The sequence below is a fragment of the Echiichthys vipera genome (assembly GCF_963691815.1).
Source record: "Echiichthys vipera genome assembly, chromosome: 3".
Classification (NCBI taxonomy): Eukaryota; Metazoa; Chordata; class Actinopteri; order Perciformes; family Trachinidae; genus Echiichthys; species Echiichthys vipera.
The window spans coordinates 29,908,435-29,933,749 of NC_139828.1; the positions used below are offsets into that span (position 1 = coordinate 29,908,435).

At 40.3% G+C, this 25,315-nt stretch overlaps 1 protein-coding gene across 1 annotated transcript in view; it reads right to left on the bottom strand.

Moving 5' to 3' along the window:
* The window catches only part of naaladl2 (N-acetylated alpha-linked acidic dipeptidase like 2), a gene marked incomplete at its 3' end in the record, with an annotated part of 492,390 nt that overhangs the window by 178,227 nt on the left and 288,848 nt on the right, over nt 1-25,315 (bottom strand). The window contains exon 11 of the mRNA XM_083911485.1: nt 10,575-10,721. Within this exon, the coding sequence (XP_083767611.1) occupies nt 10,575-10,721 (147 nt within the window). The remainder of the gene's footprint in view (nt 1-10,574; nt 10,722-25,315) is intronic.

Below are 25,315 nucleotides of genomic sequence, written 5' to 3' on the forward strand. Positions count from 1 at the left end.
CACAACTTAAGTATCAAATTAACTAGCGTTTAGTGTGGACTTTACACCCTAACTGACACATAGCTGGTGTAACAGGCTGCTGTCTAATAATCTGACTTGGCTTGTTTCACAGAATCATATAAGAAGCTGTCATTTGAAACTGTTTGAAAAAGGCCAGGCACTTTCAAAACATACCTGGCAGGATTGAACTGAAGAACTGTCTGTCTTTCAAACTATCGCCAAAGTCAACCAGGAGAAGACAGAGAACATCTTTTCGAAAAGTAAAGCCTGTATTACCGTTCTCTTCTTTTAATGAAGAAAAACGTTCAAGTTCTGATAAAACTGATTCTATTGCAGCATCTCTTTAGGAACCGCCATTGTTGTTTTAAACAAGCGGTCGCCTCTCGTGTCGTTGTCATCCCCGCTCCCCTCTCAACCCAACTGCCGATAGCTCCTCACAGGACGCTGATTGGCTGGCTCACCTTTGCTCAGAACACAAACACATTACTTCGGGTCCGACAAGATGGATTTTCGTTTAACGTGTGGACCTGAGATTCCTGCGAGTTGTCATGGTATTATGAGAATTCAGCTGCTGTGCAGGGTAAGTAGGTCACTTGCCATGGCGAGTAATTCTCTACAAAACATGCTGTGTGTCTTCTATCTTCCTAAAGTCAGAAAACATGCAAAATGATGACATCATAGATAAATCAAAAAGCAGAATAGACTAGATATTTTAGATACTGTGTCCTCCTGGCTGAGGTGTATCACATTTAACATGGTAATGACTTATTAATGTTAACAGCCCATCATCTTACTCTTACCTCCTCACTCTCACCCTGTGCCCTCCATTCACTCCACAGCTCATTCATATGCACTCTTACCCTCACTCACTCCCCATGTTCAAAGTTGTCGGTGGAATTACCTCGAGTAAGATGTGTCAGATGGAGATGTTCGTTTGTGCACACACACATGAAAATGAGTGTGTGTTAGTGTGCCTCAGCTTGCATGACTGCTCCCTGGTATCATCACCATTTGAAGCACTAAAGGGGTTTTTGGCCTGACAGCTGTGCAGGGGAGAGCTGGATGCAGATGTAATATCCTCCTATCATTCCTCATCAACCTCAGACTTCCAGGGTGGTCAGAGGCACCGGCAGATTTTCACTGCTACTTAACAAGACACCATTTACTGTGTTTTACAGCCCAACATGTAGTCTGAGGAATATTTGAAATGGACCAAATGCCACTGTAAATTGGTGTAATAAAATGCTATTTCTGCTGCAAGAGCCAATGATAAATTAAGACCTGATGTGCTCCTGGAGAGCTGGTGTGAGGAAAGTGCTGCCAAACTCAAAGCAGCTTGTCAAAAATGCGTTAAAGGACATGTTTACAGATGTGTAAGTAATATCTTACTTTCCACTCCACTGCCACTTGTTCAGCAGAATTGCTTGATCACACTATGGGCTGGAAAACAGCTTCAAGCAGTACTTCACACATCTCACACTAAAGAGCAGCACAGCAAAACTCAGTACTATGTAGTACTGTGAACTCAGTAGCCTGCTGGGACCATGCAAGTGGTAGTCAGTTCTCAGTGCTAGCCAGCTAGCTAATCGTCAGTTAACATTCAGCTGACCGTAACAAGCTGACAGCAGTAATTCTCCATATAGCCTCCACACCCTGACTTTTCCCTGTGCTACTCATATAACCACGTATTTCCCAAATTAGACATTATCTGTCCTTTCACAAAGAGATTATGCAACAGCACTGCAAAAGCGCTTCAATCACTGGCGTCACTAGGCTCCGTGTTTACCACACGACAACAGAGCAACAGGTGAGTCAGTACTTCGGCAGCCAGTCTCAGTGTCAGTAATGTGCAAAGGCACTAGAGTCACGACATCTTTATTATATGTCCGTTATTCAAATGTCTCTAAACCTTTTGAATACCTTACTTATGGTAAATGTATATACACAACAGGTAAAGTGGGGATTAACACAGCGACACAGTGTACAAGATAAATTAATGAAGAAAATCATGTATAGAATACATGCATGACTGTGTGACTCATTAAACATCTCAGTGCTGAATCTTTACTGTTGTTGTTTCGTAAATTATGCACTTTTTCATGTTTGGGCAAGGGGAAGTTTGTGAAAATTAGTAATTTTACCATTGGTATGTTTACTGGTAACCATGGAATATATTACTTAAAGTCAGTCTAGAAGTGATGAAATGATTAAAGTCACTAATGGTAGTTTGTTATTTGTTGGATGTCCTTTCCTTGTCTCATTTAGCCATCTACAAGACATGAGGTTAAAACAGGAACATCTGAGGGCAACAACAATTTAAAAGTGCAGCGTGGACTTGCGACTGAACCAACAGAAAGAAAATAGAAATTCACAATAAACAGGTGAGACAAACCGAGGACACACCGAGAAGGCTGATTAACTGTGTTGTCTTCCTGTGACAGAGAGCTCATTTTAGGGGTCACACTGAGGGGGGCGGAGTCAAATATAGAAAGCAATCATTTGGAGCATCATTTCCTTTGTTTGAACACAACAATTATTTGTATTACAACATGTCAGACACTAAAGTGTTTCACTTGCACATGGGTTCAAATCTACCCAGAGATCATTACAGCTGTGATGTGGGAGAAGAAATGAAACCAGTAAAGAAAAATTTGTTGTTGTTGCAGTGGATAGATTTTCTGATAAATGTCATTTTTTGGAGCTGTTTCTTATGCACCGCATGTTTCAGACAGAAATGCTTTCAAATTTTCAGGGTGTCACAGCCCTGAGGCCTCATTTATAACCATTGTGTACACACAAAAAAAGGATTGAAATGTGCTTACTGTACTTTCAAAGCATAAATTAGGGAAAAACTTTAAAAGAAATGTGAATACATTCTTGAAACATTTGGGAGACAACAAATTAGCAAAGCAGATGGTAAGGTCAAGCCAGATATAAGCCAACATCAATCTAAAATCAAAGTTTGTTCATTATTTCATCAGTCCTCTGTTGAACTCACTGCATCAACCCCAACAGCGACACGTTGAACTTGCTGCATTTTCTTTTGTTTGTGACCTCACTGCTGTGGCCGCCAAACTCTATGTGCTTTTCTACCTCCACCTCAACCACAAGCACCTAAATTTCTGTCAGAAACATTCCTTTTCTTGTTCTCCCGTTGTTGCCATGATTAACTGTAAATAACCACTCATCAGCAGGTTAATTTCTATGTATATGGCAGGCTGTTTTCATGCATTTTTGTACAAAAATGTACATTTCCTCATTTCTATGTAGGCACACATTTAGTGTGGATTCTCCACAGATTTTATAGATGAGGCTCCACGGTCCTTACATTGTTAGCGGATGTAATTGTCTGGAGGTAGCTGCAGAAATGGCCTCAAGTCTACACGGAGTACAATCCAAAGTTGAGATGAAGATCCCTCTGGCTCTGTGAATCCTTCGCTCACCCTGCCTGAACCTGAATGTGGCCCTGAACCAAATAGCAGCAAAGATGACAGAATGTCAAATATTCTTCTCACACCTCACCAGCCTGTCTGAGTCCTTTTCCAGGTCCCCAAAGCCAATATAACTGCTTGATGACATATGTCAGAGACAACTCCCACGCGTGGCACCAACAAGATAGAATTATACTTCCAGATTTCTGTTCACATGGTGAAGAAAGATGCACTGCAGGAGTTTTTAGAGAGCATTCTGTTACATCACAATGGTTGGTTATACTGTAATGATGTGTTATGGTTATGTTGCACACCACTTTCCTTCAAGTCATGCCATTCTTTGGTATTGTGAATATGTACTGCTCTCATTTTTGTGCGGATAATCCTCATCTGAAAAACTACAAACTTTCTATTACCCTCCACTGCAAATGAACATCTTTAAGCTGTCTCAGCCATCTCAAAAAAACTGTGCAAACTTTCTAAAACAAACTTTGTCAAATTATTGCAGAGGTTGAATAATCACAGGACAGTGTTGGGCTTGTTATGACTTCACAGAGGAGAACTTTCGTGTTGTGAGAGGAAAAACAGATGCTAAATGAGAAAACAAATGTTTAACGAAGTACACTCCTGCTACACAACATCTGGTGGTTTCCCAACACATTACCAGCACCACAACTCTGTTTATTGGGCATACAAGGATGAAGGAATACAATTACATACACAGTAGATCACATATAGTGGGCTGTTGCAAAGCTGAAACAAAGATGCAGAAGTTGCATTGTGTGGTTGGGGCCATATGTATCTGTTGCAATAGATTATCTGAACGAGTTCAGTATTCTGTCTTTGTCTTCTCTAATATCAGCCCTTCTTTTGTCTTTTTTTACAGGAAAATAGTAATTTGTGTGTGTGTGTGTGCGTGTGTGTGTGTGTGTGTGTGTGTGTGTGTGTGTGTGTAATACTTTCTGATTTTTAGGTAGATTGTATGAACAGATAAATAACATCTTTCTTCCTGCTCTCCTGAACTGTGTTCAGCTATGCTTTATTTCAGCATTTCACCATCACTTATAGGATTGATTTTGCTGCTTCACAATAAAAGCTTTTTTAACAGAATAACAGGGGCCTTTTATTTTGAAGAATATATAAAAAAAATGAATGTGTATCTTTTTTACAACCACTCCAGCTTGTCAATAGCAACAGCAGACATTACAAAGAAAGAACAGCCTGCCCAAATAGATAACCTATACCTAAACCAACCAATCCTTGGGGGGATACACTCGCTCCAAATGAGACAGGTGTGAAAACAACAAAATTCAATGATCCTTTAACCAAAGTAGGACTGCAGTAAACCAGTCAGCATTGACGTATAAATTCATATGAGTCTTTAAAGTATCTGTTGTCCATATTTGCTTTATACTGTATAAAAAGATTCTCCTTCAGTTCATTAAACCCCTGCAGCCATCTGTTGATACATCTGCAGCTTTGATACGAGAAGTGCCGCACAAGAGCTATGTGCCATTACCAAACACATCCACATACCTTAATGACAGAATAGGATGATTGGGAATGACGACTACATTTAATGCATTTTATTTAGTGTAGGGGCGGCTGTAGCTTGGTGGCAGAGGGGGTCGTACGCTGTTCGATAGATTGGTGGTTCGATCCCCATCTTCCCCCGGTCCACATGTCGAAGTGTCCTTGGGCAAGACACTGAACCCCGAATTGCTCCCCGTGCTGCGCATGGGTGTGTAAATGTGGTGTGAATGGTTAGATCAGATTAGATGGCATGTAGATGTCCACTGCCATCAGTGTGAATGTCTGTGTGAATGGGTGAATGTGACAAACACTGTGAAGCGCCTTGAGTAGTCAGAAGACTGGAAAGGCGCTATATAAGTACAAGTCCATTTACCATTTAGTGCTGTGAAATGGCTGGGCAGTGGCAGTTTGAAAGTACCTCATAACAGAACTCCTTAAGTTTAAGCAACAAAACTATGTGGTTAGGGTTAGAAAAAGATCATGGATTGGCATAAAATTAGTCACAGGAGGAAGTACGTCACCGATGGAACAACGTCATGTATGGAAGTGGTTAGCTCAGAAAATGTTACCATTAACTTTTGGTTTCACATGAGATATGAACTTCGGTCTACTGGGTGAAACTCTCGTGGTTCTTTAACCAATCCACCACCAAAACCTTCTGGGTCTGGGGCTCTTATAACTATGTCATCTTACATCCTTGTTTGCTCCTGTGATAATTACTATGGCCGGACCACTAGAGGTTGAAACTTTGCAGGTGTATAGTTGAGATCCAAATGAAATCAAAGTTTACAATCCGAGCAAGGAGGCCGGAAGTAGGGAAGGGGACCCCCTAACCTAATGCCTATGGCCCGATAACCGTGCAAGATGCAGTCAGGAAACTTTACAGGTAGTGGAGATCAAAATGGAGGCGGACCTCGAAGATAGGTGTTGTATTAGCAAGGGCAATGGAAGTTGGGAGGCAGGAAGTAAGAAAAGGGCCATTGCCCCACCAGGTCACGCTCCTGGACGGATTTGCCATTGCGTCTGGTGTGATCCTATCACAAGATAGTCTCTAGTTTTCATTATTTATTTGAATAGCCATTGTATCATTAATTGTTAAAAAAAAAACTATTAGTTTAGTGACGAGTCTGCTGTTACATCCAACTATTCTTGCTATAACCTCATTCATATTCAGGTGAAGGTACTCATCACCGCTTGCCTGCCAGATATCTTGGGATGGCTGTCTGAGCTGCCTTCCTTTGGGAGGACGGCAGGTCCACACTGAGACCTGTCCATCAATACTGGTAATGTTGAGGTGATGCCAACTCTGACAGGGTAGGAGCCTACCTGTGACCAAGGACAGGACAGGATTAGTCCTTTCCTCACTTGGGAGGTGTACCAGACGCTCATGCAGACACATCTCCCACATGGACTGCCGCTACTACTTCCTCCACAGCATTTGCCACCAGACCTCTGCAGCTAGTTCAGAATGCTGCTGCCTGCCTGGTATTCAACTTCACAATGTTTCCCACACCACTCCTCTTCTCTGCTTACCACGCTGGCTCCCTGTTGCAGCTCCCATCCAGCTCAAGATGGTGCTGAACTACAGGGCAGTGAAGGGAACTGCTGCTTCCTTTCCTCCAAGCCATGACCAAACCCTACACTCTGGTGAAACCATTCCTCTTGTGTCTGAATAATTGGCCCTAAGGTCAGTCTGTGGACCCTGTGATTGCTCATTTCGGTCCTTACAGTGGTCGAATAAACAGCCTAATAATATCAGAGCAGCAGAGTCAATGGCCATCTTCTGCCACAGGCTGAAAACCCACATTTTTTCTTTCAAGACACACTTAAAACTCCTGTCTGTTTAACAAAATGAGAAAACAAAGTACGAGTTATTGTTGTTTGACAAAGCCACTTTCCCTCAATCCATCTACTAGGGATAGGCACGTGTAACGTTTTACCAGATCGAGGAATCACATGGATTACTTGAAGGGGATGATTCCTCGAAGAAACACATCTTCCATGTCCTAACAGCAAGCGAGCATTTAACTATCATGTTGCACCGATAGTCTCTGTCTACAGTAAATCTTTTGAATATGCAAAGAATATGTGGAACAAGTTGTAAAATATGCACCTGAAAAACAGTTACATTTCTTGTATGCCAGCAAACTCTTTTAAAAGTCTTGTTGGTGGAACTGCCACAAGCCAAATGAGTGGAAACCACTAGTGTTTATCTTAATGTGCTGTACTTTATAGGCTTATCGTTTTTCTTTATGTAAAATCCTAATCTGAAAAGTAATTAGAAACCACTGTATCTGGTCATACATGCAGTGGAGTCAATTAATAAAACAATACAATTTAGTGAAGCATGCATAACTTAAAATGTTACTTAGGGCGGCCGGTGAGTGAGAGGTTAGAGCAGTCGCCCCATGTGAAGAGGCTGAAGGTCCTCGAGGCAGCAGGTTCAACTCCGACCTGCGGCCCTTTGCTGCATGTCTCCGCCCCTCTCTCTCACCCCATTTTCTGTCTGTCCTATATAATAAAGGCTTGGAAAACTGCCAAAAAATAATCCTTAAAAAAAGTTACTTAAGTGCAGTTCTTGAGTAAAGTCCAACATTGCACATGTTCTATACTCGTATAATTTCGTTTTGAGTAGAAGATAATCTGGAAATTCATTATCACAGGTCTATTGCCTACTCCTTAAAATAAGGGCCATTCACCATGACAACTGCTAATGTGTCAAGGAGGGAAAACCAAAGAGCCTGCCACAATCTGTGTTAGTGCGTGGGAGAAAAAAGAGAGATATGACTAATACAGTATATGATTGTTAAAAATATGACAACTGTTTAAAATAACTGTGGGGAAATCGGACCAAACATTTCACAAACTGACAGCGGTGTTGGCATTTCGAGCTCCTAAACAATGCAAACTGACAAAAGAAGTTTTATTCCTGATTATGTTGCTATGTGCTAAGACATCTGCCTTTCAAAACATACTTTTCGGCCCACACATAGCATTTGCTATGAACTGCAGCAACAAAATTCACCCAAGAAGGCTGTCAAATGATGATAACCATACTACTATTTCAGCGCGGTGATACATTGCTTCTGACACTTTTGATGCACAACTGTCTCTACATTGTGACAGTGTAACTTTATGCCATTAAGTAGCTCAAGAGGAGAGGAAAGTGTCGGGGAGGAAAGTTATATTTATGTAATAATACATGCAGGTCGCTGCTCTACCTTCCTGCCTACAGGATTTTTGACCTTTCTCCTCACAGTTGAGCGCATCATTTAAGATGTATCCCTGGGCCTATATTCACCTAGCATCTGAGAGTAGATACTCTGTCCGAACTGGGCATAAATTATCAAAGTGATGTATGTTTGTTCCTGCTTTTAGGTAGCCTGGAAACCAGATTAATCGGCCGAGCTCATGTTTTATTTGCTCTGGCAGGGACGTCTGGCCCCTTGCCCATTCAGGACAAATTCCAGTTGGCCAGATCCTGGGGAAACCAATCAAATAGTTTAGCAGTAATAGTTTCTGACGCAACTGATGTTCTCCTTAAATACTCACAAAACTCAGATCAAACTGTCAAACTAGGAAGTGCTGATCAAATATGAATCAAGATTATGTTACTGTATTGTCTATTTCTCACATTTTTCCCCCCAGAAATGTAATGTAATTTGACAAAGTTGACACGGCCAGCATTTTTTTTCTGTTTCAAAGCGGACCAAGCACAGCCTCAATTTCCATGTGTCACAGCACTTTGTCGTTTTGTTGCTCTGATTGGTTGTAGGTCACGTTTCGATGCTCTGATTGGTTTTAGGTCTACCCAATTGAGTCCAGAGGCATTTTGATCTGCAATGTTGATGACACACCTTGGGAATCTAAAATGAATGGTACCAGACTAAAGATTCCAGGCTAACTTTTAGACCTGGGGGTAAAAGCTTTTTATCAACTTTTTAATAACTTTTTTTAGGAAATGAATAAAAGGTAATGAAATAAATAAAAACAATAACCAAGCCAACAGAGGGATTTCAACATCAGTGCTCCATGTACGATATTGCATAATACATGTAACATGTGGCACTATAATTAGCTTTAAACAATAGCTATTTGAAAAAAAATAAATAAAAGGGGAAATTCAACATCATAATGATTATCATCATGATCATCAAATAAACTTCCCTCTGCTCCCTCGCTCAAAGCTGCTCCCCACCGTACCACTCAATATCACATCACTCAACTGAGCTTTCACCCTGCTCCACTCAAATCACTCTCTGCCCGCTTAAAAAAAAAAGAAAAAAGCTGCCTCCAACTTACGCTCTGCTACATGATCTGCAGAAAAGAGCTGAACTTAATGTGGTGCACACATTTTACCAGCGAACACCATGCAAGGGAAACAAGGGACGATATATATATTTTTAAGACTAGATGATAATCACATAAATGATTCGATATTTGATATTTTACAAAGGGTGCCTCAAAGGTTTGAGGTTGAGGCATTCAACATGAACCGCAATGTCCAAAGTTTTGTAACTGGGTAACTCCATTATGAAGGAAATTTCATACATTTCCTAATATATATAATGTTTCCCCAAGTTCTACTGTGAGGCAGGCATGTTATTCAGTTGTGATTCTGAGATGGAATGAAGGAAGGAATGAAGTATAAAACCTATCTTACCCTTTCAGCCTTTCTGAAAGTCTCAGAAAGTCTTCTTTTTAATCACTGCAGCTCCGTATAAATGCTATTAAGCTAATGCTATGTATGCATACTGAACTTTTCCCTTACAGAGACGAGCATATGTATCAGACTGATCAACTAGGGTTTTCTTTTCCTAAAGCCAGTGCTCTGGATTTCACCCTCAGCTACCTATTATTTTCAGGTTGCGAGGATGGCTCGGGGGCGGATAAACATCATGAAGATCTCTCGAGCTAATTAAGCTCAAAGTTGCTGTCCTACCCAGTAGTTCCAAATTTGAGTGGGCCGACTTAGCCAGCTCTAAATCTCTGTGTTTCAACCCCAAGGCAGTACAACAAACATCAATACTGCATTTATGATAGAAGTAAATGGGGCATGCATAATTTGTAAACTCTGATGTATATGCGTTACTTGTATAGAGTCATATCGCAGTATGTCAGATTCTAAATTATCTTGAAATATTTTATGATATCTAAATAATACTAATATAACGTAAAATAATGTGTCAGTGTTATTGGCAGCAGATGGATATGACCACAGCTGGACAAATCACTGCAGTGACAAACTGTAGGTGTTTTGTTCTTTAAAGATTACACTTTTCTTCAGAATATGATACAAACAGACTACTGAAAAGTGTATGTTTCCTCACCAAGAAGGAGTTTTACTTCCAATTAAGAGCTTCAGATCAACAAGTGGTGGCCCATGGCAAACTCAACCATTTATCCAAATAAATCCGTTCACAGCTGAGAAACAAGATGTGACTGTGTCTTGCATGTATTAGAGCATCTTATCTGCTCCACAGTTATCGTACACATTAGCATAAAACTCAAGTAAGTCAATGAGGGACTTCGTCTTAAAACAGAAGGCTATCGGAAGGCAAAATGAGAGCAGTGGAAGTCAAAGAAAAAGTGGTGTTTTGGTTTGGGTACCTCTTCTGCTTTGGTCTGCTCGAAGGCAAACTCCATAGTGGGCACAGCCAGTTGGTTGGCAAAGAAATTCACATCTCCCGGCAACTGCAGCGAGCTGACGTTGGGTCCGGGGCAGTTCCCACCACGAATGCAACTCAGCAACTGTCTCTGACAGAGGACAAAGAGAAAGAAAAAACATAGCGGCTTGACTTAAATTCACTGGCAGAAAGTGAACAAAGATGGAGACAGGAGTTGCTGCCATGTTAATGTGTTAAATGAGTTCTGGATCAAACTCAGTCACTGTCTTCAACTGTTGGGATAAAGCTAGTGATGTCCAAATGGATCTTCATGAAACATTAGTTGTATTTGTTGAGTCCACTAGATAGATCTCTTGGTTTAAAGAAAAAAGGCTCAAAGAATGGTGATTCAGTGTGTTTTCAACCCTTTGTTGAACAGAGAGCTCTATCTAGTGGACTCACACAACAAAGAAAATGGTTAATGAAGCTTCATTTGACATCACTAGCTAACGCTTCCTTTTAACAATCCCCCTTGTTCATATTTACTGCCGGACAAATTTATTATAGCAACAATGCATTGTTCATGTGATTGTTTTTCATGCTAAAAAAGCATCTCACAGATCAGTTACATGGTACAGTATGTTCCAGATTAACTGTGATAGCAGCTGAGTAAAAAAATGTGTAACTATAACAATGAGTTCAAAAGTTTCTTAATCAGACATGTAAACTTCCATCGCCAACTCAAGGGCAGAATAAGTTTTGACTAAATGTCAAAGAATGATGCATACTGGGCTGCCCACAGCACTATCAAGGTAATACTCCATTTAAAAACTATGACATTCTGGACTAAAACTGGTAAGATGGCACGCTGGAAAACAGAGCATTAAACCTCTCCTTTTGTTTTGCTTGTTCCGTCTAAAACATAGTTTACTGTTTGCCTTTATTGAACAGATGAAGAGTGCAGTGGCAGACGGGAAATGTGGAGATGGTGTGGAGGTAAGTTCCATTTTCCTAATGTTCTAGTTAATCAGAATGCTATATTAATATTAGGCCTGCCATCATCTACTGAACCCACCCAAGCAGTGTTATTTTTCCTTCCTCACCAATGTGGCATTCTGTGAAGAAGGCAATGAGCACTAGCCAATCAGAAGTAGAGTGGAGCAGGTCTTCATGGAATGCAGATGGAGAAAAAGTCAATCAAACTACAGTAAATAACAGGCCATGCACAACAAGGCAATGACTTTGAAAGAGGTCATTTGGCATGCAGATGAGAGGGCCCTCTCATAATTTCCAAAACCTCTCTTGCACACTTATTGCTAGTGTGCCATTGATAAAATGACCACGTGCCAATAGTGGCTCGACTAGGGTTGCCGACCCCTGGTCTATAAAAATGCAAACGTGATTGGCAATTTGCATGTCCTTGCTGAAACTTTAAGCCATTTCGAATAATAATATTCTTGAGGGACATCTGGACCTGAGTAGCTTATCTGCTTTAGGCAGATGCCATCTACTGCACTTAAGTCCAAATGTAACTTAAATATTGACTAAGGGCCTTTACTTAATGTTATGTTGTGCAGTAGCATTCCATTGGTGACTCTCACAAAGCCACATTTGTATGTGCGATTTTGTTTATGTATAGTTTTCTCTACACTATGTTTGCATTTGTTGAGAAACGAGTGGTTAGTGGAAGCAAGCAGAATGCAAGCGTCAATCAATTAGAAGCTTATCTCAACTGCCCACATCTGCTGCGCTAGCCTCAAGTCACCATGTTCTTCTGTCACATTGCATTTAATTACTTTCCTTTTATCAAGGTCTGTCAAGGGGAGAGAGCTCTAGTGTCCAATCATCCTACTACTGTCACTGACACACTGGTGTCAACCTTTTCTATTTGAGTTTTTATAAAGGCTGCTACTCCCTGAACATTGACTGCTGCTGTAACAACGTTTCAACTCCAACCGAATGAAGGTCAGTAAATAATACCTTTAACTTTGCCTCAACCTTCCAGCATGTACCTCAGTGTCACGAAATGTATCTTTTCAATCTCACACTTTCCCATTTTCTGCAATAACAAATACAATCTGGAAGGACAAAAACATTTACACACATCGATATTCATGAAGGGCATTTCATTACCAAATTAAGGCTAATTGTGGGAGTTAACAGGGTGGGAATAAGTGTTTGTTCATGTATGCACAATTTTAAAGTTGATTGAGATTCATAATAGGCAACTTGCACACAGAGGACAGACATATTACAAAATTATTCGGCATACCCAGCTTTCTTTTTACTTACAGCAGCCTATTAGTGTGCAATTCAAGCAAAGAGCTGTATGTGAAGCCTGTGTGTTGAAATCCACACAAATGTAATGATTTCTGGTTAATTGTGAGGAAATTACAATATTTTGGGTAATTAGCCTTAAAGTATTCAAAGCTATCATGGCTCAACAGATGAATAAAGAAAACAACAAAAATTCATACTTCTTAACCGTAAAATAAATGGTGGAATATATTGGAGTGGAAAATGCTGTTTGGTTGACAAACAGAGTGGTAATGTATAAATGTAATTAGAAATCCGAGCATAAGTCAAGTGAAATCAAGGTTATTCTGATACTATGTCTGAATCAACCTTAACCTATGAACATTTGCTTTTACACTGGATTCTATATGACTAATACTTAATATGAATCACTAGAATATTTTTTTCTAACGCAAGGTTATACACTCACTGGGGGCATGACAAATAAACAACACCAAAAAGCAGAATTCTCACTTGTGAAAAATATCTGCAGGCGAGTGTTTCATTTAGCGGTGAAGATATCCAGTTAATGTACAGTAGAGTCTGCAGCTTTGTTACAAATGAATGTTGCAGGTGTTGAATGTTGAGTCCCCACTGGCAAACATTATATGGGACTTTTATTGTGAAAGCAAAAATGGGAGTAGTGGATCTGTTATGTGTTACCTTCCTCAAGGTTGAAAGGAGTAATAAATATTGCCCTCTATAAAGTCTATGGTTGAAACGATGGAGCCTGATAAGGATGTGATTGGTTGATTTGTTTATTTGTGGTGTGAAAGCTCAGAAGAAAAAATCTCAAAATATCCCTTTAATGCACACGTGTTGAGTTGGGTTGGGATCTGGTACATGTGAAGGTCATAGTATATGATTCATATCAATGTTTCTGTAGAAAATGTTTTCAGTAGCCATAGTTCCCATAACCCTGTAAAGATCATAGCACAGTGAAATTCAAAACCTGTGATTGCATGCACAGATGTGTAGCCTATCACAACTCAAAGTCTGGGTGGATGTGCTCCATTTCCTACTGCCAGAACACATTCTGCTGTTGTAGGATTATTTTTAAATGACTCCACTCAATACCAGCAGATACTGAGAGGGACCATCAGCACTACTGATCAGTAGCCTTTAGTAACTAAGTGAAACTGTGCAGATTAAAATGAGCAATAAAAACATAAAAGTATTAAGTTGGGGACTGCTTAAGATGGTGGCGAGGAGACTCGCCTAGCTACTCCCTGCCTATGTCCAGGCGTCTACTCTACTTGCTCCCATATAGCAACTCACTGAATAGTCTTATGAGTCAGATACTCATACTGTACCTGTTAACAGCAGCTCTCCTCTAATTGATCTGTGCACTTCTTATGGTACCAGGATAATTGATTGATTTTAGTGGCTCAGCTGAGCCCCAAGGATCTGTAATTTTTACCACTTTAGTTTTACCAGAATAAACTTTAAGAACTTCTGAGATATTAGACACACAATTACCTGACTAACATAAATACTAAATACTTTAAATGCGATTTCATTATTAATTGTAATGCTTTTTAGCAAGGGCAATAGTGTAAACTCATATCAATATTCAATTAAATCACTCTAAAATATAAACTTGATAAGAATTAAAATTAAAACTATAAGAGCTGAGGCCATAATATTTTTCTTATCTGAATTTGGGATAAGATCGTCCCAGCCTTTCTATGAGAAGACAAAGTCTGATAAGGAAATGCTCGACCCTGTCCAAGGTCCCAAAGTACAAACAGACAAAATTCCAAAAATCCACAGCATGAGCAAAAAAGCACTCCAAAATGAATTTGTATTCTCTGTTATTTGCTTTGCTTGAGTCTTCCGATTACTATTGAGATACTTTTGAAGTGTTAGGCTGCTCATGGTTTTCTCCAGTGTCGATGCATTGGCTCTGTGTGTGTGTGTGTGTGTGTGTGTGTGTGTGTGTGTGTGTGTGTGTGTGTGTGTGTGTGTGTGTGTGTGTGTGTGTGTGTGTGTGTGTGTGTGTGTGTGTGTGTGTGTGTGTGTGTGATTAAGCAACAGAAATGTCTTCATTTTAGAGGTTCCAACTATCCGTCTTTATCGTATATAGCCCTTTTGGCCCAAGAAATATTGACTCAGCTACCTCACACAAAACACCTCTTAATATCAGGTATTCAATCATTTATATGTGCTGTGTTTAACTATTAGTTAACATACTCATCTAATGGATGACCAGTTAATTCATACAGGTTACATCACTTTAGGCTGGTTACAACCACAACTTAACTAATGTTTTACAAAATCCTCATCATTACGTTATATCACAGTTCATGCTTTGTAGGGTTACAGTGGTCTCAACCTTTTGACACTATTTAACAGCCCCTAACAGATTGTCAAAAATGTAAATAATCTAATAATAATGTTCGGTGTTTAATTGAGACTGTGTGCAAGAATGGATTATAACAACATGCAGGTGTTGCTATTATTGTGTCCACTCCACCCACTGTGTAGGCTCAGTCACTGGCTGAACACAAGCTACATCTGCATGTCCTTACCTCTGTTGCACTTTCTATTGGAAAGTTGCTGCTGCAGCAAGCCATTGCAAGAACTTCATTTATTTGCACGAATGCCTATGATTAGAAAAAGCATACCACCACCGAGCAATCCAATTTGCGTGCAAGTATGCCTTTGATAAAGCTCTGATTGTGCATCTTGTATCCATGAGTGAACAAGTTTAAACAATTTACAGTAGTTTATTCCAGGGTCAGTGCTTAGGAAAAACAATACAGTACAAGACCCAAATTAGTGATCTACATACAGGGTCCTTTCTGTACATGTGGACTATATTAAATGGGCCACAGCAACAATGTGGACCATGCAGAAACACTAAATATTGGACGTCAGATAGACGTGTAGATCACGTCATTTGGAGGTGCAGGAAATGTACCTGATGTGTTTTTATTTTTATTTTACATTTTCCTGTTTTTATTTGACGGTTTTATTTTAAATAATCAAGTTATTTATCTATGCATACATGTATTTTTGCATGTATCTGTTTTTTTATTTGGAAATGCAACTTATGTAAGTAATTTCATGGTAGCCTATCCACCTTATAACGACAGAACTCTCCAACAGTCAAATACTACCAAACCAGAAAATGTAGGTCAGGAGCAACAAGCTATGTTAGCGCCTCTGCTATCATTAAACAACCTGTTGCTATAGCTACTTTTGTTGAGCTGTGGGGGTAGAGTGGGTTGGACAATGTGTGGAAGGTCGTCGGTTCGATCCCTGCCCTGCCTTGTGTCACTATCGTTGCAAGACACTTCTCCCACCTTGCCTCCTCTGAATGCAGAATGTTTGAGGTGGTGGCCCATTAGCGGCCTAGAGAAGTGACGTGTTAATATTATTATAGAAGTAGTCTAAAAATAGTCTAAATTTGATGTTAAAAGACGTCCACAAATGACCACATTTGGACTATAAATAGCTCAACATTGGACGTTTGGTAAATGTTGGAAAAAAACGTCACCTACCATTGCAAAACAACCCCTTCAGTGTACCGAAATTTAACGTCCAAAAATGACATAGAAAATCTGTCACTCCGACGTCCTATTGCCCAGTAGAGTAATGGTGAATCTTCCAACCTTCATCTTTGTTCTTGCACTAGAAAATAATGACGAAAAGAATGACATTGCAGATACAAGCAGCTAAAATGAGATGCGATGACACCCCAGCCCATTCTCATTCTCGGATGGATCAAACAAAACCAGGACTTTCACCCAGGAGACAGTTTGTGTCCTGTGCCTCACTTTAGTTACAAGGGTAGTTTCTCTAACCACATTCACCATCTTTTACTTACCCTAACCTATGTTCTGCATTTGCTCTGCAGTCTCATCCCCATTGGACGTGCCCAAGATATCTTTACAGGGAGGTGTCCAGGAGGCATCCCTGTTAAGTGAGCGGTCCCATTAAGTGGATCTTTTCAACATGAACAGTGGTACCTTTGGATGTCTCCTTGCCTTATTCTGCCTCTAAGGGTGTCCAACCCATGCTCATCCCAAACTTCACATACGGCTGCTTTGTCAGGACCCTTTTGCGTCAATGCACAGGGTAGCCTTGCATTACAGTCGCTGTTTAAAACAGCACAACGAAGGGAACATGTGGTTAACATTGTGAATTCAAAGAAAACTATGTGGTTGTGTTTGGGCAAGAACGCCACTTGGGAGGGGATTGCATAGATACATGTATTCATCATTTTGAAATAAGCTCATGTACAAGTAGATAACAAACCAGAATGATGGACATTTATGGGGGCAACGATTTGTTTATGCGCCATTAACTGTATGAATCTGAAAAGTAACAGTTGGAAAAGGGTCCACATCCAAAAATAAAATCCTTTTTTTTTTTTTTTTTTTCTGAGGACATAATCAGCTATTTGCTTAGCAATTATTGGCTTGAGCAGTAACAACTGTAGAGCTACTGTACATCCAACTGACAGAAGAATCTACATTTTCAATTTAATTTCCCTCAATACAGATTTCTTACTTTGCTACACAGCATCAGTAAATGTTGATGCCATTTATTAGTTTTTCAAAACATACAATCAATTTGGGCAGTGTAGTTTTGATCCTATGGTGTGAATATGCCACATTACACTACACAAGCCACATTCCTTGCTTGTAAACATATCTGTAATATGACAGCGTTTAGCTGTACTTCTCCAGGGCTTTTTTTCCTTGAATCACGCTCCCTCTCAGCTCGACCATGTCTCTTCCTTTGGTTCTATCTTTCTTCTGAACTGTCCTTTCTTTCTCCACACTGATCAGCCCTCCACCTGATGGCCACTCCAGGGCTGCAACAGCCTAATTGTCTGCCTTGCCAGGTATAGCATCATCCATTACGGATGTAATTTCTAAGGAGACTGGCCAGAATAGAGTTAGCACTACTGTTGCTGCTAGCTGCAATTTCTCATTGGAATTCCACATGTTTTACGCTAGCTAAAGCCAACAAATGTCTAGCGTCATGTAATGTGTAGGTAATACACATTTGGGAAGTTCCACTTAAAAAATCTGACCATCCTCACCAAAAAAAAAAAGACCTTAAAAGTCAATTGTGCAGCAGCTTATAATGACCCATATTTTTTAAGTTACGTTAGACAGTGACCTCTGTTGGCTCTAGTAAGTATTGCAGGAGCAAACAAGGAGGCAAGGTGACCTACTGTATAACTTAGTTGTAGAATTTGTTGCAGCCTGTCCATCCATCCAGACGAGGGGTTCTAAAATATTAATTATACCACAGTAGTTTTGACATACTTTAAAACATGTCTGGAGTGGGACTTTAAGTAGTTCGGTTTCACAATGTTAAATACATTTGGTCATGTGTAACAGTCACAGGCCATGTGTTTGAAACTGCCAACATGCAGCCATTTCACAATCTTTAATAGAACAGTCTTGTAAGTCATTTTTGGTGTCATTGGCAATCACCCTATTTTGTAATTGTGAGGACGTGTTGTAAAAAGTACTGGTTTCCAGAAAGTTGCTTCATTTCTAAAAACTGAAAAAGTCCATACGTAAGCTATTATGACACTGTGTCAATGTTTTCTACCCCCCTGTTAAGTGCCTCTACGATTGTTTCTAAAAATGAAAACCTGCATGTTGAGGATTCAATTCAATTCAATTCAATTCAATTCAATTCAATTCAATTTTATTTATAGTGTCAAATCATAACCAAAGTTATCTCAGGACACTTTACAGAGTAGGTAAAGACCCAACAATTCCTCTGTAGAGTACAGTGGCAACGAAAACCTTCCCTATAACAGGCAGGAACGTCGGACAGACCCAGCTCTGTGGAGGACGGCCATCTGTCTTGACCGGTTGGGGAGGAAGAAAAGGAGAGAGAAAAAGAGAAACACAAAGATAGACAGAAGACAGAGAGACTGACACACTTCCAGAGATGCAAGCAGCCAGCGAGTAACAGTAACTTTAACAATATCTATAGTAATGTGAACATGACCCACATGTTATGGCAGTCTGCATAGCAGAAAAGCAGGAACACGCACATCCAAGGTGACAGAACATGAAAATGAAAATAATTATGACAAAATGATGAGTAGGGGCAATAGCAGCTACGATACAGCAAGATACACCACTGATGGTGTTTTTATGGCTACAGATTTTATAATTTATAATTTATAAAAGTAGTGACAGAGTAAATGACTAATAGTTATTGAAGTAGCAAGAAGCGTCAGCAGGCACCACCACGATCAGCAGAGACCTGCACACAGGACCAGGGCAGCAGGCATCACCACCATCAGCAGGGACCAGCACACAGGACCACGGCAGCAAGCACCACCACGATCAGCAGAGACCAACACTCAGTTCCACAGCAGCAGGCACTAACACCATCGGCAGAGACCTTCATACAGGACCACAGGACCACAGCAACAGGCATCACCACCATCAGCCGAGACGTGCGCGCAGGACCAGGGCAGCAGGCAGCACCCCCATCAGCAGGAACCTGATACACAGGACCAAGGCAGCAGGCACTACCACCGTCAGCAGAGACCTACACACAGGACCAGGGCAGCAGGCACCACCAGCACCAGCAGAGACTAGCACACAGGACCACGGCAGCAGGCACCACCCCCATCAGCAGGGACCTGATATACAGGACCAAGGCAGCAGGCACTACCAACATCAGCAGTGACCCACAGGACTACGGCAGTAGGCACCACCACGATCAGCAGAGACCTCGGAGATGACAAAGCACAAACAACTCCGGGGAAGAAGTTGAATTAATAACATGCATTGATGAGACATGAATGACATAGAGAGGAGAGAATCTCAGAGTATTAGGAAAGGTAATATTTCCCCTTGCAGACTAGGCTTATAGCAGAATCATTAAACTGAACGGACGCAGCTTTAAGAATAACAACAGCAACACAGCTGAGAGCTCGTAAGACCTAGCTGTAAGCTTTATCAAAAAGGAAAGTTTTAAGTTTACTCTTAAATATGGGGACAGTGTCTGCCTCCCGAATAACACTTGGGAGTTGGCTCCACAAGAGAGGAGCTTGGTAGCTGAAGGCTCTGCCTCCCCTTCTATTTTTGGAGACTCTAGGAACGACAAGTAGCCCTGCATTTTCTGAGCGCAGTGATCTAGTTGGGTGATACGGTACAATGAGCTCTTTAAGATATGACGGGGCCAGACCAATAAGAGCTTTATAGGTAAGGAGAAGGATTTTAAAGTCTATTCTAGATTTTACAGGTAGCCAGTGCAGAGAAGCTAATACAGGAGAAATATGTTTACTTCGATTTGTTTTAGTTAGTACACGAGCTGCAGCATTTTGGACCAACTGGAGACTCTTAACAGACTTATTGGAGCAGCCTGATAATAAGGAGTTGCAGTAGTCCAGCCTAGAAGTAACAAATGCATGGACTAGTTTTTCTGCATCTTTCTGAGACATAATGTTCCTAATTTTTGCAATATTACGCAGGTGAAAATATGCAGTCCTTGTTGTTAGTTTTATGTGAGAATCGAAGGACATATCCTGATCAAAAATAACACCCAGATTCCTTACTGTGGTGCTGGAGGACAACAAAACATCATCCAGAGTAACAATATATTTAGTTATTGAGTTTCGGAGGCCTTTGGGGCCAAGTACAATAACTTCAGTTTTATCTGAGTTTAACATCAGAAAATTGCAGGTCATCCAGCTTTTTATTTCCTTAATGCACATTTGAAGTTTATCTACCTGATGGGTTACATCTGGTTTGATCGATAAATATAATTGTGTATCATCAGCATAACAATGAAAATTTATGGAGTGCTTCCTTATAATATTTCCTAAGGGAAGCATATATAAGGAGAATAGAATCGGTCCAAGGACAGAGCCCTGTGGGACTCCGTGACTAACTTTAGTGTGCATGGAGGATTTGTCGTTAACATGTACAAACTGAGATCTATCTGATAAATATGACTTAAACCAGCTCAGTGCGGTTCCTTTAATGCCGATCAGATGCTCTAGTCTGTGTAGCAGGATGTGATGGTCAATAGTGTCGAAGGCAGCACTAAGATCTAGTAAGACAAGCACAGAGACAAGTCCTTTGTCTGAAGCTATTAGAAGGTCGTTGGTAATTTTTATCAGTGCTGTCTCAGTGCTACGATTCGCTCTAAATCCTGACTGGAAGTCCTCAAGTAACTCATTATTGTGTAAAAAGTCGCACAACTGATTGGCAACTAATTTCTCGAGGATCTTAGAGAGAAAAGGAAGGTTAGATATAGGTCTATAGTTGGCTAGTACCTCTGGATCAAGACTGGGCTTTTTAAGAAGAGGTTTAATTACAGCTACTTTAAAAGACTGTGGTACATAACCTGCTGATAAAGACATGTTAATCATATCTAATACAGGAGTGTCAACTAAAGGTAACACTTCTTTGAGTAACCTAGTTGGAATAGAGTCTAGGAGACAAGTAGAAGGCTTTGATGCTGAAATAGTAGAGTTTAATTTGTTAAGGTCGACCGGAGAAAAGCAGTCCAAGAATATATCAGGTCGTACAGTTGTTTCTAAGGTTCCTGGGTTTGATGACCCAGGAATGCATGTATATCTCATGTAACCTGCTTATGTCTCAAGATCCCAGAGGAAGGAGTGGAAGGAGAAGCCTGGGAGAAGAACATCTGGGCTACTTTAATTCATCCGTTAACCCTGGGACCCAGACCCAGTTAACTGGCAGAATGGATGGATGAATGAATATCTGAAATCAAAAAGTAAAAAATAGTATTCAGTTATAACTACTGAATACTGGTGGCTCAATGGTTTCTTGGTATTCAATGGAATAGTTGGCATGAAGTATATACTTTGTTATTGTTTATAACTTTGGTTTGTGAATCCTACAAGGATCAAACCGATATAAACAAATCCCTCTGGACTTTGGCAACTATCTTGTGTTGTGTGTGGAAAAAAAATGTTAGTTACCTCTCACCCAAGTTTTCATCAAACAAAGATTTTATAAAATATATAGCTGGCTTTGAAATAATGTAGGTGACCTGAGGTTATGGCATTTACTCAACACTTTAAAGGCCTGTGCAGTCTTTGAATTCCAGCAGTAAAGAAAATGGGCAAAGGAGAAAAATACCTCAACTTAAGTCACAAAGTAGGATTATATATAGAGATAGCTATCATTCCATCTGCTGGAAAGAAGATTTAAAGTCAGGCCATGTACTTCCCCTTTCGTTTTCCTCTCTTACAACCAGACACGGTGCATTAAAAGAGAGTGTAGGAGGGGGGAAGGAGAAACAGAGACAGTTAAAATGAAAGAAGAGTCCTTTAGAGGCAAAGATAAAAAGAGTGAGGTGTAAAAAAGGGGGATGCAATAGGAGGACAAAGAGAATAAGCAAGTTAGCAGGGAGGGAAAGAGTGAGAGAAGGCAGAGAGAATTTCAGCCTGTGGTGCCACACCAGGAATCAATATTTAATTTCTTTGTCTGCTATGATAAGGAGAGAGTGAAATCATTTTGAAATCTCAGCTTACCACTTAATACCAGTCAATCTACAAAATCATATGTGCTACACAGAATGGCTGGCTGGACTTAAACGGATGTAAAAGCTGCAAACTAGATAATCTTCCTGGGTGAGTTTATTGTTTTTTCCTCCTTGACAGAGGTTGTTAGAGTTCATATTTGTTTAGATTTTTAGAATAAAAAGACAATATAAAATCAAAGCCATGCATACCCACCGGTCGAGACAACACATGGATGAGCTCGCTCATAAAACATTTCATTTTTGAATGAATTCACACAAGTGAATCCATTTCGTTGAGGTTTATAACAGTTTTCTTTAAACCCTGTCCTCACCTTTGTTAACATCCTTTTTTCATGCCCATCATGGAATAAAAGAATTCATCCCATTTCCACAGGAAATTTGTGGTCCTAACATTTTGTACTCTCAGCGTACATCAGCATTATGACACATCAAATAAGCGGAGGGTAGCAGAGAGTGGGGGTGTTCTGATTTATGATTCAACCCACAACAACAACAAACCGCCAAATGACAGAAAACAACTTTGCATTATGTGTGTGATGATAATAATAATTCGGTTCCGGACCGTAGTCTTTGGAAAAGCTATTTGCAGCTGTTTAGGTGAAAAGCATGTCCTAGCCATCCAGAACTGAGTGACTGGGATATTAAAGAGACAAAGAGATAAAGGGAGGGAGGATGGGAGGGAGTGGAAGACAAGGAAATTGTTAGAGTTGCTCCAAATTTTTTTTGTTCTTTTTCCACTTTTCTTGACCTTAAAAGACAACAAGTGAAGGAAATATGACAACCTTAGTTCTATAACAGAGACAACATAATTGCCTGTCAAATACATTTCAAATGCCTTACCAGTGTGTCAGTGCTTATATGGCAAGTAATTTCTGTACAGTGCAGTATAAGTTATTGCAGTTGCCTATGAAATTAAATGTATCTATTTCTATGTATATTTTCATGTGCACTGATGTATCAACTAGGGTTGTACATGACTGTCAGTAGACTATTCATTCCTATTTTTCATATACTATCAAGCACAGCTTTATTGATCTGCCTGATTTTTGGATGGGGTTGTGTAGGACGTTCAGGGTGACAGCCCAACATTCATGTAATAATGTATATTAAACAAGGCAAGTTAGACCCTGAGCTAATACGTGCAAAGATTTTTGCTGAGACTTGCTATCACACAAAGGCCAAGCCAAAGCCTAAAGTACTGCGAGCAGTTGCCCTGGATCCAGCTGCCTTTGCCCGTTGCAAACTTCACGGAATTAACGGCTTCTAAATGTAAGCAACTCATTCATCACGTAATTCATTCAACATGTCCTCAGTGAAGAGAGTGAGTGTCGTTCATTGATGACGAAGCATTAAATCAGAGATATTAAATGGTATTTTATGATTGATTCACGGCAATTCCATTCAGGCCGGGAGTGAATGTAGTTATGGGTAGGGGAGGTTGTAGGCTTGTGAGAAAAGGAATGTTTTTAGACGGGATTTAAATGTTGTGAGTGATGGAGAGTCGCGGATGGGCTGGGGGAGAGAGTTCCAGAGTCGGGGTGCAGTTCTAGAGAAAGCTCTGTGTCCGAAGGTTTTGAGTTTGGAAGGTGGCATGGTCAGAGTTAGGGAGGAGGAGGATCGGAGGGCTCGGGAGGGGCGGTGGGGGGTAAGGAGGTCAGAGAGGTAGGGTGGTGCCAGATGGTGGAGAGCTTTGAAGGTGAGGAGGAGTATTTTGAAGTCGATGCGTTGTTTGATCGGGAGCCAGTGGAGGGTGTATAACATGATATTAACTCAAAGGCTGCTATAACTGTACATCCAGCAGGTGTTACTATTTACCAGACAACCTGCAGATAAGTGGGTGCAAATACAGAAAAGACATATGCCCTGATTACATCAGTGAATCAACCAACAATAATTACCATTATACTGGATAATGTAGCTGATTCCTCAAGGTACATAGGTAATGCATAATACACTTTAAAATACACTGCATTATGTTTTACTCACATGCTGTACAATGGCTCTTCCCAATCGTAAGGAGGAGATCCTCTGCTTTTCTGTCTGGCAATGATCAAATTATTGTTGAGTGGGTTAAAAGTCAACCTCGCAGGAGCTTGTCCACAGAGAAACTGGGTAATTAGGGAATAGGCATCGATTAATCCTAGCTAAGAGCAATTATGTATATTTCAAGGCCATATGTTATACACAAATTAGGCTGTAATCTGTTTTTAATTTGGTTAGGGGTAATCTATTAAGTATAAATAAATCTCAAGTATGCTCTGACTGCATATGCCTCTGCCTATTAAGTCTTAAAGGGCACCTGCAGACCAGGCAAGTTACAAAATGTATCATACCACAGCATCTGACTAATGTCACAGCCACAAGTAATGACAAGGCTCATTCTTCACCTGACACAAATTTTCATATTCCTTCCTCTACTTATGTGCTGTTGCTGTGATAAGAAACTGTGATGGAAAGGCCATGCTGGCAGTCACATACTTTCTGAGGTTGAGGTTGAGGCAGCTTGTGATTATGCATATTCATGGAGCCTGCTGCAGTCACACAATGCCTTTCCTGACAATACAAGATCTGTGGCAATCCAAACATATTGTCGACAGTGTACTATGTCAAGCATTATGCCAAGTGTGCGGCCGAACCATCTTGGATGGCTGCATGGCCATAAAGTTAGAGACTCATTCTGCTGATTTATTGCGAGCTTTGTTTCCTCCGGTTTTATGTTGGAAAACATATAAATTAGATATATAAATTAGACTTGTTGATATTCCCTAATGTAGATGATGTTCATATTTACCATTTATGATATAATTCTGAAGCCAGCCCATTGTCATCCCTTCTTGATGTTTGAAAGCCTGTCATGGTGTCATAATTCAATTAAAATATCAACGAGCGCAAGGAGGATTATTTGTCACAGTGAATACAAAGTGGTTTCAAAATACAACC